At 36.6% G+C, this 15,213-nt stretch overlaps 1 protein-coding gene across 1 annotated transcript in view; it reads right to left on the reverse strand.

The window, feature by feature from the left end:
* Positions 1-8,865, reverse strand: part of LOC139711143 (ATP-dependent translocase ABCB1-like) — a 53,111-nt gene extending 44,246 nt beyond the window's left edge. The window contains exons 1-2 of the mRNA XM_071623061.1: positions 8,773-8,865; positions 1,427-1,639 (exon numbers count right to left, since the gene is read on the reverse strand). Of these exons, the coding sequence (XP_071479162.1) occupies positions 1,427-1,611 (185 nt within the window). The 5' untranslated portion in view covers positions 1,612-1,639; positions 8,773-8,865. The remainder of the gene's footprint in view (positions 1-1,426; positions 1,640-8,772) is intronic.
* Positions 8,866-15,213: the final 6,348 nt, after the last annotated feature.

Below are 15,213 nucleotides of genomic sequence, written 5' to 3' on the forward strand. Positions count from 1 at the left end.
AGTAAGCCGTCTTCTACAATTTGGTCAAGTTTCGTGAAAATGACATGGTTTTGAATGTACAACCTGAGATTTATGAACGCACCCTGCTAGGGCATCCGTGAGTGCCGTGCATATATGCACGGATGGTCAGGAACCTATGGGTTCCTGACCAGATTTTGGGGACATACCATGATATGTCGCATTGGGGCGCTGCTAGCACAAAAACGAGCTCATGAACCCCCACTTTTTATTGTTTTCTGGAATTAGTAAGCCTTCTTTTACAATTTGGTCAAGTTTCGTGAAAATGACATGGTTTTTTTTATGTACAGCGTGAGATTTATGAACGCACCCTGCCAGGGCATCCCTGCATATGTTCCTGACCAGATTTTGGGGACTTTCCATGATATATGTCGCATTGGGGCGCTGCTAGCACAAAAACTAGCACATGAACCCCCACTTTTTATTGTTTTTCTGGAATTAGTAAGTCTTCTTCTACAATTTGGTCAGGTTTCGTGTAAATGACATGGCCTTTGAATGTACAGCATAAGTTTTATGAACCTTGTCATTTAGCTCACCCCTACAGAAAACGCCGATGAGAAGGATTTGAGAGATTTCGGTGTTTTCTGCCGCGTGAGGGAACTGCTTGCTCAAGAATGAGAATGTAAATCCTAACTTTAAAACCTTTTCCTTGTTTTGGGTACCCTTTTCTGCAATTCTTGCAAATTTGGAGAAAATAACGTGGATTTTGAAAGAATTATGGGGATTTAAGTTTGTCATTGCAGATTTTGTTGCCAATCATTGTAGATCCTGTCACGATTTTTGTACAGGACGGTAGATTAGTCATATTCTTTAAAGTCCCGTAGAAGAAAAACAAGCACATGAACCTATGGCTTTGTTGGCTTCGGATGGGTCAAAGTTATTGTATGGGAAGTTTGAAGAAAATGACATGGACTTCACTTTAACTGAGGAACGTCCTTAAACTCTTCTTGTCCCTCCCGGCTCCCGAGGGGAACACGGGCGGGACAAAAGAAAAAGAATATTTTGTTTTGTTCTGATCCGTCCCAAGCAATTAATCTCATTCTATTTCATTTAATACTATGAATTGTGATCCAATAATACCGAGTGCAGTAAATCCATCAGACCCATTCAAAGACGAATAGAAAAGATAGAATTTCTAAAGAGAAGAAATTAGAGTTGGTGTCATTGTCTGAAGTGTTAACCAAAACTGTAAATGCGAAATCCTTTTCTACGTAACAAAACCACGAAATAACTTCAGCAGTGCTGCCTAAATGCACTAAATAGCTTGAAGGAGTCTTTTCAAAATTGAGAAATTGACTATGTAATAAATCATCCAATATGCATCATTCTTGGAAACGTTTTACTGCGCTTATTGAATTACTGAGTACCCAATTTATTTAAGGAAAAAATAAAATATAGTGTAACTCACGTATCACTGCTGCTCTCCGTTCCCTTATCATTGTATTTATCCACCGCGTTCCCATTGGCGTCCCCTCCTTCCACAGGCTGGGGACCCATTTCGTCCATCACGAAATCATTGGTCTCTTTCGACGACGGCTTGAAGTCGACGTCCATCCGGTCCGTTTCGAGGTCATTTGAATCCTCGGGACCCATCGTTGTCAAATTCTTGACAGTCGTGGAACTGAAAGGAAAATTAAAATTGTGCAACCGTTAGCGGTGTCATTGTTAATTCACTCTTTTAATCTAGAGGTACCTAGGGGTACGGACTGTTGTTTTTATTCCTTTTTATCATTAATTGTGACCGCGCATCACAAAACAAACTAAAAGTCGCACCCCTTGATTTTACGTGAGAGTTAAAAAAAAGGTGAAATGGGTCAATTGAGTCAATTTTGAGTTTTTTCATATTTCCTGAAGGAGCTATCCTTCTTCTACATTATGCTTTAATTTGGGATCATAACATGAATGAGAAAGTGTGTTTTCAGCAGTTTTTCTACAAACCCTTTTGGGGGAGAGTAGAATGATAAGGTATGTCTTAGAGGCCCCTTTTAATTTCTTGAAATCCCCAGTACTCTCTTCACTTTGAAGTCTAATAACTTTTGAACGGATTAGGCTACTGCTTTGAAAGTTGGTATTAATCAAGGACAGAATGTGTTTATGGTACATGCCCGATTTTAGCTTAATTTGATAGTCCCTTCGTTGTTGTTGGTCAGGTGGTTGACATCCTGTGTTTAGTCCCTTTCATCGCACAGCTAGCACGGTTTGGTGAAGATTAAGCGCTTGAATAGACTATTATACTTCACAACCTCTTTTCCCGTTTCACTCTTTTCCAGAGTTTGTGCATTCTTTCCAGTATTTAGACAGGTTATGGGAGTCCATCTGAATTGAGTTATACATCATTTGAAAGCTTAAAGTCTGCTCTTTCAGAATCTGCCCTTAACTAAAAATCCACGTCTGGCGACTTTTTGTTTGTTTTGTGGTGCATGGTCACATTTAGTTCCTCATTTTATTTATCTATGTATTAATTTACTTTTATCTGTAATTAGTATTATTTCTTCTTTGGGAGGGAGACTGTTGGGTATTAAAGTAAAGACCCAAGAGAACTGCTAAATATGAAATACGCGCACTAACTGACACAACACACAACACACACACACACACACACACACACACAACACACACTTACACACACATACACTTTTTCACGTGGCTGTGAGTCCACGTATAATGTTTGATGTTGCATAAGATTATTGTGCATTTTGTTCGGAAACATAATATTTTGATAAAATATAATTGCATACATTTCGTTTCCTTTTTGATATGATGAGAAGTTACTGATTATCGGTGAAGAACAAAGAGTCCAAATGCAATGAACATTAGCCTAATTTGTATTTCGCATTCAACATGAGGTCTGTAAGGTGCATATATTAGGCCTACATGATAGATTTGTTCCAAAGACATGCATACGCAATAGCACCAAATCACTGATCACTTTTCAAAATCATACACTAAGGCTATTAAACTAATGCATACGGCTTATCATTCTACGCCTGTATAATGTGTATTCATTCATATGATTATGAAGGTACCTCTGCAGAGAGGGGAAAAACATATACATTACTATATTGCTGCATTCACTCAATCCACAAGTAGATTTAGATATAATTCCCCTTAAAAGTGTATTTCTTTCAACAATCGGTCTCACAGAATTTGTCTTTTCCACTTGGATTAATAAACGGTCCTCGTTTAGCCACAGGTAAGAACTAGAGTTGAGTTTCGTAACTAAACTGAGCAAACAATCGTCATTCGCGAAATCTTATCGCGAGATAACATATTGAGTGTGTTGCGCAAGGTAATATTTGCTACACGGGGATTCCGTCTTTGAAACTGCATTTTGTTTGAATCCCCGTATAACTCTAGATTGATACTACCAGGGAGGTGGGAACCCACCTCCCTGATACTACCGAGCTTCGACTGTGGCTTAGAAATTCAATATCCCTATCACCGAGGGTGGCACATAGTTTATGTAAAGGTGATTAAACTCAAACATAATTTCAAGTACCATCCAATGTCAGATGAAATTTTAAAGAGATTTTGAAAATTAAAACACCACTTCATTCGTATCTATTCTTTCTTAGTTTTTTTCGATGCGAACACTATTTTCTTATTTGGTTTGTATGACATAAGTAAAGAAAAAGAAAGGAATGGTAAGTATTTTTATGAGTGCACAAACATTACATACAAGCAAATAATGCATTCTATGAATACTTTCGCTTTATGCATATTAAGCGATATTGCAAAATCAAAGTAGATCTTGAAGGCAATTGACATCTTACTCTCACCTCGTTACGATCATTTCTTAAATATCCCGTTTCTTTATTGCAAGATTAAATCCCCTCAACCGCCTCATTGATTGCCGGCAGGAATACGTGAAAATAAAAGCGCAAAACTCATGGTAACCAATGCGTATAAAAGGAACATGCCAGATCAACAAGAAATAGTTTCATAGTATGTAGGTTAAAGTGTTACTTTTAGTTTATTTTGGGTCAATTATTTGTGTGTACTGCGTTACGAATGGTGTTCTTCCCCTGAACGTATTTGTCATAAAAGTTGATGTAAGATATTTGTTGATGTTCCAACAATCAATGAGTATAAACCTGTCATCGCACATGATTGCATAGTCTTTGAAATCTCATACGTGTACATACGTGTTAGATATATATTGTTCGCTTTGTTACACGTACGCACGCACTGGTTTAGCACATCATAATTAAGGTGGTGACTCGGTTTTTTTTTTTCAGGAGGGAAGAATAATCGCAGGAAATAATAAAGATTGTATCTGGTGTGAACAGATACTCATTGCTTTCACGAGTCAAAAATTTGGCGAGAGTAATAAGGAATAAGGACGTACTACCAATATACGATAGAAATTAAGCCGTAGCTACGAATGACGTATACTATCTGACCACAACAGTCTATTAACCCTTTCTGTGCAAATGAGAGAAACTGTGCACAGATTTTACACATAAAGCCAATGGACAGGATATAAACGCGGCACACGAAGGGTTAAATCGTATTTGACAGCTTAACGGATAAGAAGTAGAAGCCTCTTAATGCTCTGCACTTCGGACTTTGGACGGACGATAATCCTTCTCCACGTAGCAATCGCTGGTGACATGACTTCATACAAGAGTATTAATGGGTGGACCGCTGCAGCCCTTCAGAATAGTCCATGCCCTTTGAATTCTTCGAAGAAATAAGCTTCTGCAGTTTTCTCTGTCCATCTAGCTGTCTATCTAGTATACCAATCTATCTCCTATTTGTCTAGCTATATAGATAAAGCTAGTTATAGCTAGCTATCAGTCTAATTTAGTTTAATTATTTCTTTAATTTCAATTTTATTTCACCAGAGTACAAGTGTATAAACTCTTCAAGATCTGTACAGGTCCTGGTTAGAGAGCCCTTTTAACACATAAACATTAACACACAAACATTACATATCATAACATAGATTTTGGACATAATGGAACAGTAAAACATGAAAAACAAAATCTACACATCTGGTAGGACTGCCTTGTTAAAATGCATACAATCAAAATATCAATTTAACTCGTAGGAAGAAATGGGATTATCTAATTTGTTTTCATTCAATATATCTAATCAGAGCAATCTCTGTCTAGCTGTTCATCTAGTTTTCTTTGTCTTCATCGCCTGTCAGAATAAAATTCAAATCAGTGTTCAAGAAGACTTTAAAGGGTGTGTACAGTTCTGGTTGAGGTGAGGATTTAGCTTTTAACGTTTTGCGAGATATCCGGAAACCACTCAGATATGAGATGTCAAAGAGCATGCAATTCTAAGGGGTATCAAAAGTTTATTTGATGAAAATCAGTTTTGAAATGGCTGAGATATCCAAAAACATGGTGAAACAAAGAGATCCTAATAAATGGCGTGGACTGTCGCCTTTTATTATCAACACTTTTTGGATACCTCAGCCATTTGAAAAACAATTTTAATCAAATAAACATTGAATTCTTCTTAAAATTACATGCTCTTTTATATTTCATAAGAGGTTTCTCATTGTTCCACTTAGGAATGTTATAAATCTGAATCCCCACCTCAACCTGTACAGTCAATTTCAAAAGGATTGTATAGGTTTTGTTTGAGATGGGGGCTTCAGGTTTCCAACTTTTTTTGTGAGAGAATGCAATGAAAACCTCCTAATAGATATAAAAGAAAATGAAATTCTAAGAGGAATTCAAAGTTTATTTGATGAAAATTTGTTTTGAAATGGCTGAGATATCCAAAACAAAGAGATTCTATAAGAGGAGACCCACCTTTTATTAGGATTTTTACTTTGTTTTTGGATATCTCAGCTATTTCATTGTATTTCGAAATCGATTTTCATCAAATAAACTTTGAATTCCTCTTAGAATTGCTTGCTCTATAACATTTCATAAGTTGTTTCTATATTGTATATCTTACAGTTAAATGCTCAATCCTCATTTCGACCAATACTATACCATCTTATTGACCCTATTAGTCATGATGGTTGAAGTTTCTGAAAAAAAAACAACAACCTTATCAACTTGTATTGCTTCCGCATTCAGTTTTTGTTGTTATGTAATTACGGAGAATGTAATTTAGACTCTATAGGAGACGAAAGGTTTCGAAGTGATGAATTAGGCCTATCAAGCACAAAAAAAAAATCAATATAATTTTTTTTTGTTTAGATGATGTGTGTGATGCAATTGAAGACATTGATATGTGGTTGTAAAAATGATAGCTCTACCCTATGAAAAAAATTAATTCATATGAAACTTTACTATTCCGTATCTTTTTTCCCCATTTTGTCCTACTCTACATAATAAACCCTACTGTCTGTTCATCATTGTGGCCTTTTTTTTTTTCTTGTTTTCGACTGATTTCTACCTATACCCATTAAAGCACTTTTAATCAGTGGGAAACAGCATCTTTCTCGTGAGGCAATTTTTCATCCTGTACTTGTTGTAGGGGATGGGAAAAGAATTAAATAGAGAAAAACCAATGGAGGCAGATGCGAAGTCAATAATTGACTTTATTGTTGTTGTTGTTGTTGTTGTTTTAAAGAACGAAAGAAAAGAGAGAGAAAATGAGAGAAAGAGCGAAAAATGAAGTCGATTGCAAAGAAGCAGATTTGTCATTCTAGGGTTGGTTCAAATGAAATCATCACCATCTTGTGGGCTTTATGCCGTATAAGTCATGCTTGAACATTTAGTGATACAAGATTGTATTGCATTTTAAAACGCGAAGAGGCTTAGGAGATTAATGAGCGGTGAAGAACACTCCCACCATCTATAGTCCGTTACTTATTTACGAAAAAGAACCCCGTGTATCAGCCGCGCTAGCTCTAATGGAGAAAATCTAGAGACAGTAGACATACACCATGATCATCATGTCCCAAACAAAATTAGAGACATTCCTTTTAACCTTTTTCTATTTTCACTCTACAGTCATGTGCGTGCGTTACCCGTGGTATATCACGTGAAATAATTCGTGGAGATTTTTATCGTATACCGGAAAAGATAAATCGCCTTAGAGTGTTGCGGGCGTATAACGCCCACTAAACAATCGAACTCGCCTTAAGTGGTGGCCTGTAACTCTGCTTGACAAGTTTATCGCACGTAACCTAGAATGGTTTGCCTCTGTGAGAAACTTATCTACTAATATAATTCATGAGGATGGAAACTCTAGATCGAAACAAGATGTGACCTATCAAATAATCTTCCCGAGTAATTTATCTCGGCACAAAGCATATATAGGAATCAAGGACTTTCGGGTACCTTCTTCTTATTGTATTTGTTCCGTCACCAGTATGGCATCATTCCTGTCTTTATTACCCATTATCAACTGGTCATACTGTCACGACGTACTCTCTGTCTCCTTATACACGCTTTTCATTTCATAGGCAGGATCCGACACAAACTTTTTTTTCCGTCGTTGGCTCGTTCGGGCCACTAAAATCTCTGAATACAAAATTTCGAGGCCCGAAAACAAATTAAAAGCTTGCATCCAAAAGACGCTAAATCCATCATTTTCAATGGATTTTGAAATCCGCCTTTTGGAAGCAAGCTCTTCAAATGAAGTCTAATATTTGCCCGAGACAAATGGAAATACAAAGATTCACTCTGAATTTTAGCTGCCCGATCGGGCCAACCAAAGATCGCCGTTTTGGAAGTTTGGTGGCTCAACATTGATAATCTTTAGTGGCCTCACGCCACAGGGCTATACCGCTAGTGTCGAGCCTTGTCATAAAAATATGTGCATATACATTTGGTATACACCAGGAGTTGTTTGTGTAGTATCGTCGCAAATTGCGTGTTTATTCGCATCGTATCCTTTGCATTATGTATTTGTGTGAAAATGTTGAATTACCGATATGATTTCAATGGTATATGAATGCATATTAACCGTGCGTCACAAGTTTTTTTTTTTGCGTGATCAACGATTACAATTTTGCTTCTCACTTTCACTTTTCACAAATCACATGTTATAGCATGCACACTCGGTAAAGGCCTATGTCTGTCATTGTCTGTATATATACAGGCATTTCTCGCAGACTATTTAAAGGGCGTATCAATATTACGGATCACCTGATATCCCCCCCCCCCCCCCCCCATTGCAGTTTGGATTTGAAAGTCAGTACACAAGAGATTATCGTAGAACATCTTGCTACAAATCTATGGCAAATTCTTAAAAGAAGTCGGATTTTATTGTAATTCTTTTTCCATTGTTGACCAAAGCACAACTTAAGCATCACACAAAGAATTCTTGTATGCGCGTGTGTGTGTGTGCATGTGTGTGTTCATGCTTGATTTTATATCTATTCAAATTAAAATTTATTTATCTTAACATCGACCTCTCAGTGAGGGAGCCCTATATAGGAGAGAATAAATGTGTGTACATTTAACTAATTTAAAGAAGTCATAAAAATGTTCGCAGAAGCTGTTAACTAAATTTGAGTTGAAGCATACCACTACCACTGACGACGTTCACACAAACTTGTGCGACTTGCATTGTGCTATTAGGGTAGTATCACGCACAGTGGGCTGCATTACTGCAGATATTATTTCACTCACTTCTATGCACTCAACAGGAAATTTAAGCTGATCACAATTTCATGAAGATGTAGGCCTGCCTGTAACTTGAGATTCTCGTGACTTCTTATTACACGTCATGAAGTATGATGCAATGAAAACAGGTGGCCGATCAAAACCTTTGATGATATCTCAGTATAAGAGGCTACATTCTACTAAACTAATAGAAAAAGGGGCTGCCAACCTTTAAGATGAGGAGCCGGAGTAAGAGGAGGAGGAGGAGAATACAGGAGGCGGGGATTCAAATCCACCGCAGATTTTCGCTTCGTTGTCTCGGCCTGATCCTCAGTTGAATCCGTGAAGACGACAATAAAGTCTGTTCAGCGTAGATGTGTATAACCGCGCATATCTTCACCTATATAAAACACAACAGCACTGAACTTTCCGCTCGTCACGCAATGTGCATATATGTGTCGTAACGCACCGACCGTTGCTCATCGGTCATCGCTGTGAAGCAACCGAGAAGCTTAATCGTGATCTTATCTCGTAAATGTCCGTGTTATCTCAGGTCCATCTGTTATTCTTACAGAGATTCATGAAATTACGTCATTAGCAAAACGGCTACACGTACTGCAGCTGCAGTGCAGCAATAACACTGACAGATTCGTTGTAGATAACGAAATTAATTTCTTGTATAGACTAGAATGTATATTTCCGATGACTCATGTTGACAGTAAAACTATTTATTTCTAATATTTTGCCAGTAACTTCCCGAAATCAAATGTGTCTATATTATTTCTTTGCCTGCCGCAGCTACTTCATGATCAGTAGGCCTATTAGTCGAGATAAGATTTCAAGGAATGCGCCATCTCACGGCTTTACGCATGTAGTGTGTTATTCGAGACGAGCACATAACAACCAAAAAAACAAACAAACACGATATTGAATCCACAGTGTAGACTATAGTTGAGTATATTTACATTTTTGTGTTGATCACAATAAGATTACCTCATCAGATAGTAACAATGTACTCACCTGTCTCTAAATATTTCTGTACTCTAGACTTTGGATGAACATTGAACCCTTGGATAATCAATGTGCTTTAATGAATAATGCATGAATTGATCCCTGTGCATAGTACGCCACGCCTCTCCCTTTATGAAGAAACGTTACAACTACCCCCATCCCCCATATTGCTGTGGTTTATTCAAAGGAAAAGATCAGGGATGTTTTACTCTTCCTTTGTTCTTCAGAGGAATCAGTGTCATTATTACGATTATGTAAATAATGATTAGAACCATAACACTAACATGTGAATATCAATACAGTTCTTACAAAGGGAGTTTAATAGTAATTTTATTTCATATCATTTCTATTTTCTATTTATTTGTTTATTTATTTATTTATTTACTTATTTATTTATTTGTTTATCTATCTATCTATCTATCTATCTATTTCATTTATTTATTTATTTATTTATTTATTTATTTATTTTGCGGTGAGGGGAGTTTTCAATTTCAATGTGAATTCGCATCTATCATTGATCAAGCTATCATCATGGGCAACAATGAAAGTATGATAAAAACAAATATCACAAAGAACGTTTAAGGCTCATCAATCAAGTTCTACTCAGGCCCTATATGGGATTCATAATTCATAATAATCACAGTCATAATGTCCATTAAAACTTTTAGAACTACTTAATGATATCCACAACATCGATCGAATAGTCATATCAACTTCTTATATAGTGATGCACTGGTGTAGATTTTGGACTGTTTTGTTTATTTATCTATCTATTTATGGGTTTTTTGTTTTCTATTTGGGGTCGCATTTGAAACCCATGGATCACGCCATCACACCGTCTGATGTACGCTGTTCCTTGCATAGCAGCCTATAAGAGACGGAGAAATGTAATTGAATGATAAAGCCACGGCCAAGATTCTACAATAAGGATACTCATTCCCAATGTTCACGTCATCTATAATACGCTTTTGACAAAACTCTGTGACGGGTCCAACAGAGGGAGAAGGGGGAAGTTGTGGAGAAAGGCCCCTAGTGGATAGCAGTGAGCCCCCAGCAGGATTAGGAGGATAATTAGTATGAATGTCTATTGTGGGGCCAAAAGCATCTTGAGTCATCAGTTGAGTTATCAGTCTATATCAACTTTCCTACAAAAACCCTTAACGATCAAAAATTGCCCAAGCAAAAAAAAAAAAAAAAAAAAAAAATGCATCTGAAAATGTATAATACAATACACACGTCCATTAGTAGTATATATTGTATAATTTTATGTATTTAAATAAGACAGTCCTCATAGTGTACAGCAACACATATTTATTTTGTTACAGAATGAAAAGTCTGGAAAAGGTTATCTAACATTTATTGTTGTTGCTTTTGTGTTATTGTTTGTCAAGAAGGACTTGAAAAGGGTTACTTTATGTGGATCCAATGCCTGAAAGAGAATCTTAAAGGGATGATGTAGTTTTGGTTGAGGTTTTTGCGAAGTAATTAGGCTTAGAAACCACTTATTGAAGTAACAAAGAGCGTACAGACAACGTAAGGGGTATTCAAAGTTTGTTATTATTTTTTTTTTTTGAAATGGCTTAGATATCCAGAAACAAAGAGAGCCTAATAAATGGTGGGAATCACCTTTTATTAGGACCACTTTGTTTTACTTTGTTTTACTACAATTTTCATCAAATAACTTTGAATTCCTCTTAGAACTATATGCTCTTTCATATTTTGTAAGAGCTTTCCCATTATCTCACAAAGAATTTGGGATACCTGAAGCCAAAACTCAACCAAAACTACGACATCCCTTTGAATTCAAGACTTCAGAAGTACCGGACATGGCAAAGAAAACTAGTGCAAGCAAAGGCTGAGAGTTTAAGGACAAGTTCACCTTCATAGACATGTGGGTTGAGTGAATGCAGCGATATTAGTAGAGCACATCATTGAGAGTTTGAGGAAAATCGGACAATCCGTTCAAAAGTTATGAATTTTTGAAGTTTCTGCTCACTCAAGGCTGGATGAGAAGACTACTATAGCTTGTGATGTCACATGAGTACAACGATATAAAGAAAGAATAAAGAAAATTTAACATTTTCTCACTTTTCTCGCATAACAAAAGAACACTTGACTTCTCTCTTTCAGAAGGCATGCAGGGGGAATAATATTACCCTTAACATATGTCAGTAACAGTCAAAGAAATGTTCACTTAATTCAAAAAGTAAAGTTTTGTGAAATTCTCTTTTTATTTTCTTTATACGGTTGTACGCATATGACATCATACACTATATAGTAGTCTTCCCATCCAGCAGTGACTACGCAGATACTTTAAAAATTCGTAACTTTTGAACGGATTGTTCGATTTTCCCCAAACTTTCACTGATGTGTTCTACTAATATTGCTGCATTCACTCAATCCACATGTATATGAATGTGGACTTGTCCTTTTAAGTTAAAGGTTATATATTTGTGACAGTTGAAAGAGAAATTAGCAAAGATTCGTCGCAGAAGACAATAAACCAGACCAGACTGGCAAGAGTTAATCTCCAGCTGGCGCTATTCAAAAGGAGAAGTTCACCCAAATACATACAAATGTGGATTGAGTGAAGAAATTAAACATATCAGTGATTTTTTTTTTCTTTCCACGAAATCTCTTCAAAGTTATTAATCTATAAAGTTTCTGTGTTGCCGTAGCTGGATGAGAAGAGTACTACAGTATGTAATGTCATGACACGTGTATGTATAAAGAGAGTGTAAAGAGAATTCAACAAAATATGTCTTTTTTTTTTAATGATAAGTATGCATTCCCTCGACTTAAGGGTAATTCATTGTTCCTCCTGCATGCTTTCTGAAAGAGGCATAGTCAAGCGCTCTTTTATTTAGAAGTATTTAGTACAATATGAACATATGAAGAGTTTGTTCGCAAAAACCGATAAGTCCATTTTTGAAGATTTTGAAGTACGATCTCTGTCATAAAGTACAAAATAATACCTTTTAAATGATATATTGGTCACTACATATAAAGGCAAACATTTTCTTATTATTCTCTTTATTTTTCTTGACCTTTAATCGCAAATATCTCCATTTGGCAAATATAGACTTATCGGTTTTTGCAAACAAACTCTTCATATGTAGAATTCACTTTCAATTGTATTTCATTCATATCGCTACACATAAAGTGACAGCACACATCTGTCTTAATCGTTTCGGCCAGCGATGGTTGCACCAAAATTTTAAGTATTCAAAACTTTTCGACGGATTGTCCGATTTCCCCCAAACTTTCACTGATAACTTCCACTAATATTGCTGCATTCATTCAATCCACACATAATGAGGACTGGGACTCTTTTCGAGGGATCCTTTATTTTGTAACAGTTGGAAGAGAAGTGAACAAAAGTACGTAGACGTATACCTAGTATAAAGCCAGTTCGGAGTTAGCTCATGGACTTATTGGTAAGTCGAATGGCCTTTCTTTTTTCTCAGTCGGTTAGGGGCACTTCATTCGCTTTTAGAGTGAAGTTGGTAATGCATAAGCTTTATCGGGAACAATAAAGATGGGAATCATAAATCCTGCTCAGACAAAGAATGAACTTACTTAGACCAGATGACCGGAATGATCCGTCAATTGATACTTGGGAAAACATCCATTTAAAAAAAGTCAATGTATTAACTAGTGGTTTTTTTTTTTATATATACACTGTCAGGTGGATGTGCTGGCAAGCAGCATTTATATAAGGATTATATCAATAATCATTAAATCACAGGTGCTTATCCCAGTGAATTAAAAAACCAAAATGCCTGCTGGTACGAATGACCTTTTTTTTTTTTGTACTCATGCGCAAATGGAACTCCGAACTGGCTCATACTACTTACTCCAAGGCAAAATTGTCTCGTATAAAGTGTCTCGTAACGTTGGTAAACTCTGTAAGCTGAAGTATTATGTCCCAAAGAATATTTTATTTATGCTTTATAATTCGTTGATATCGTCGAATATCTCATATTGTAACATTGTTTGGGCAATTACGAAAAGTCACATTGACAGTATATTGCTTCTACAAAAGAAAGCTATACGTATATGTACCAATTCAGGTCATCGGGACCATTCAGATCCTTTGTTCGTAGACTAAAAACACTAAAGGTAAATGATATTAATTTTTTGCAAAATTCACTTTTTATTTTTCGTTTGTATAACGGTCAGTTGCCATCTTCTTTCTTCTCATTATTTCAGTTAAACAAGGATATACATTCTTATCCCACAAGGCAATCTGATAAATTTAATCTACAAAATCCTAAAACGGTGATGGCTCTGAAATCTATCAGACACACTGGACCTGATATTTGGAACTCTCTTCCTTCAGAAATTCGAACTTTAAAGTCTATGTATTCTTTCAAGAAAGCTGCAAAGACAATGCTGCTCTCTGGATATCAGTGATACTTCATTGAAATTCCCTCGTTTAATTATCGCCGTTCAGAATTTATTGCGTAATGTTATGTAACCGACCATGACCTGTAACTGTTCACCTGTACTAGAGACTCCAACTTTCCCGTTTTCGACGGGAGATCTCCTGCCGAAAATCCATTTTTGCCTTTCTCCCGCCCTGGCTCTTTGTCTCCCGTTGTACCTCGGTGAGAAAATGCTTTGCCATGCTTTACCATTCAGTGATCCAGGTGATCTAACTTTGTGTATTAGCGAAAGCAGACAGACCTCTCCTCTCTCCTTTCTCCTATCCTTCTTCTTCTTCTTCTGATTAAGTCTGCCTCCTTCAATAGTCCTTGCAGACTGGTGCTATTTACATTATAATACAATTTATTTACAGATATTTACAAGCACATAGAAAATTTGACGAAAATAACTAGCCACTGTGATCAACCTTTAGACGGTTTCGAAATGATCCCACAGATGGCGCTGAAACAATTTCTGACGACAGGGAATTCCAGTTCCTTACAATTCTTGGGAAGAACGAATGGCGATGCGATTCAGTTCTCGAATATGGTACCTGATAGGAGTGTGGTTGCGAGGCTCTCGTCAACTGAGTAGCCTGTTTAATAATATAGTCCTGTGCTGAAAGAGGAGTAAGATTATTGTGTATTTTGTACATCATAATTAGCCTGACATTTTCTCTGCGCTGTTCCAGAGTGGTCCAATCAAGTTCTTGTAGCATTTTGGTGACACTCGAGGTGTTATGGTAGCGATTTAAAGTGAATCGTGCAGCTCTTCTCTGGACCATTTCCACTTGGTGGATTAGGTTCTTGGTAGATGGGTCCCAAACTGTGGAAGCATACTCAACAATTGGTCGAACCAACGTTTTATCTCTATGCAAGTCATCCCTCCCCTTATTTTCCTATATGTTATGTATTATACGAGGGCTGCATGCAAATCAAGCAATGCTTAAGCTGTAGCCCTTCTGCGTTATTCATTGCATCACTGATAATATTATGTTCTGTTGTACATTGTAAAGGCAATGAAGAAACAGTATTGCTGTACATTCTAAAGGTAATGAAAAACATTACCTTGTTAGCAATTAATGTTTATGTATATCCATTTATATGTATGGTACCATCAATGTCTAATAAATGATATATGTGTATGTATCTGCATGAGCAATGATATAATGCAGGAACCAATAAAATAAAATCAAAATCAAAATCAAAATTAAAGACAAAACCAGACCGTA

Source organism: Diadema antillarum, unplaced genomic scaffold (genome assembly GCF_040938485.1).
Source record: "Diadema antillarum isolate AM-2024a unplaced genomic scaffold, OU_Dant_1.0 seq00001617_RagTag, whole genome shotgun sequence".
Classification (NCBI taxonomy): Eukaryota; Metazoa; Echinodermata; class Echinoidea; order Diadematoida; family Diadematidae; genus Diadema; species Diadema antillarum.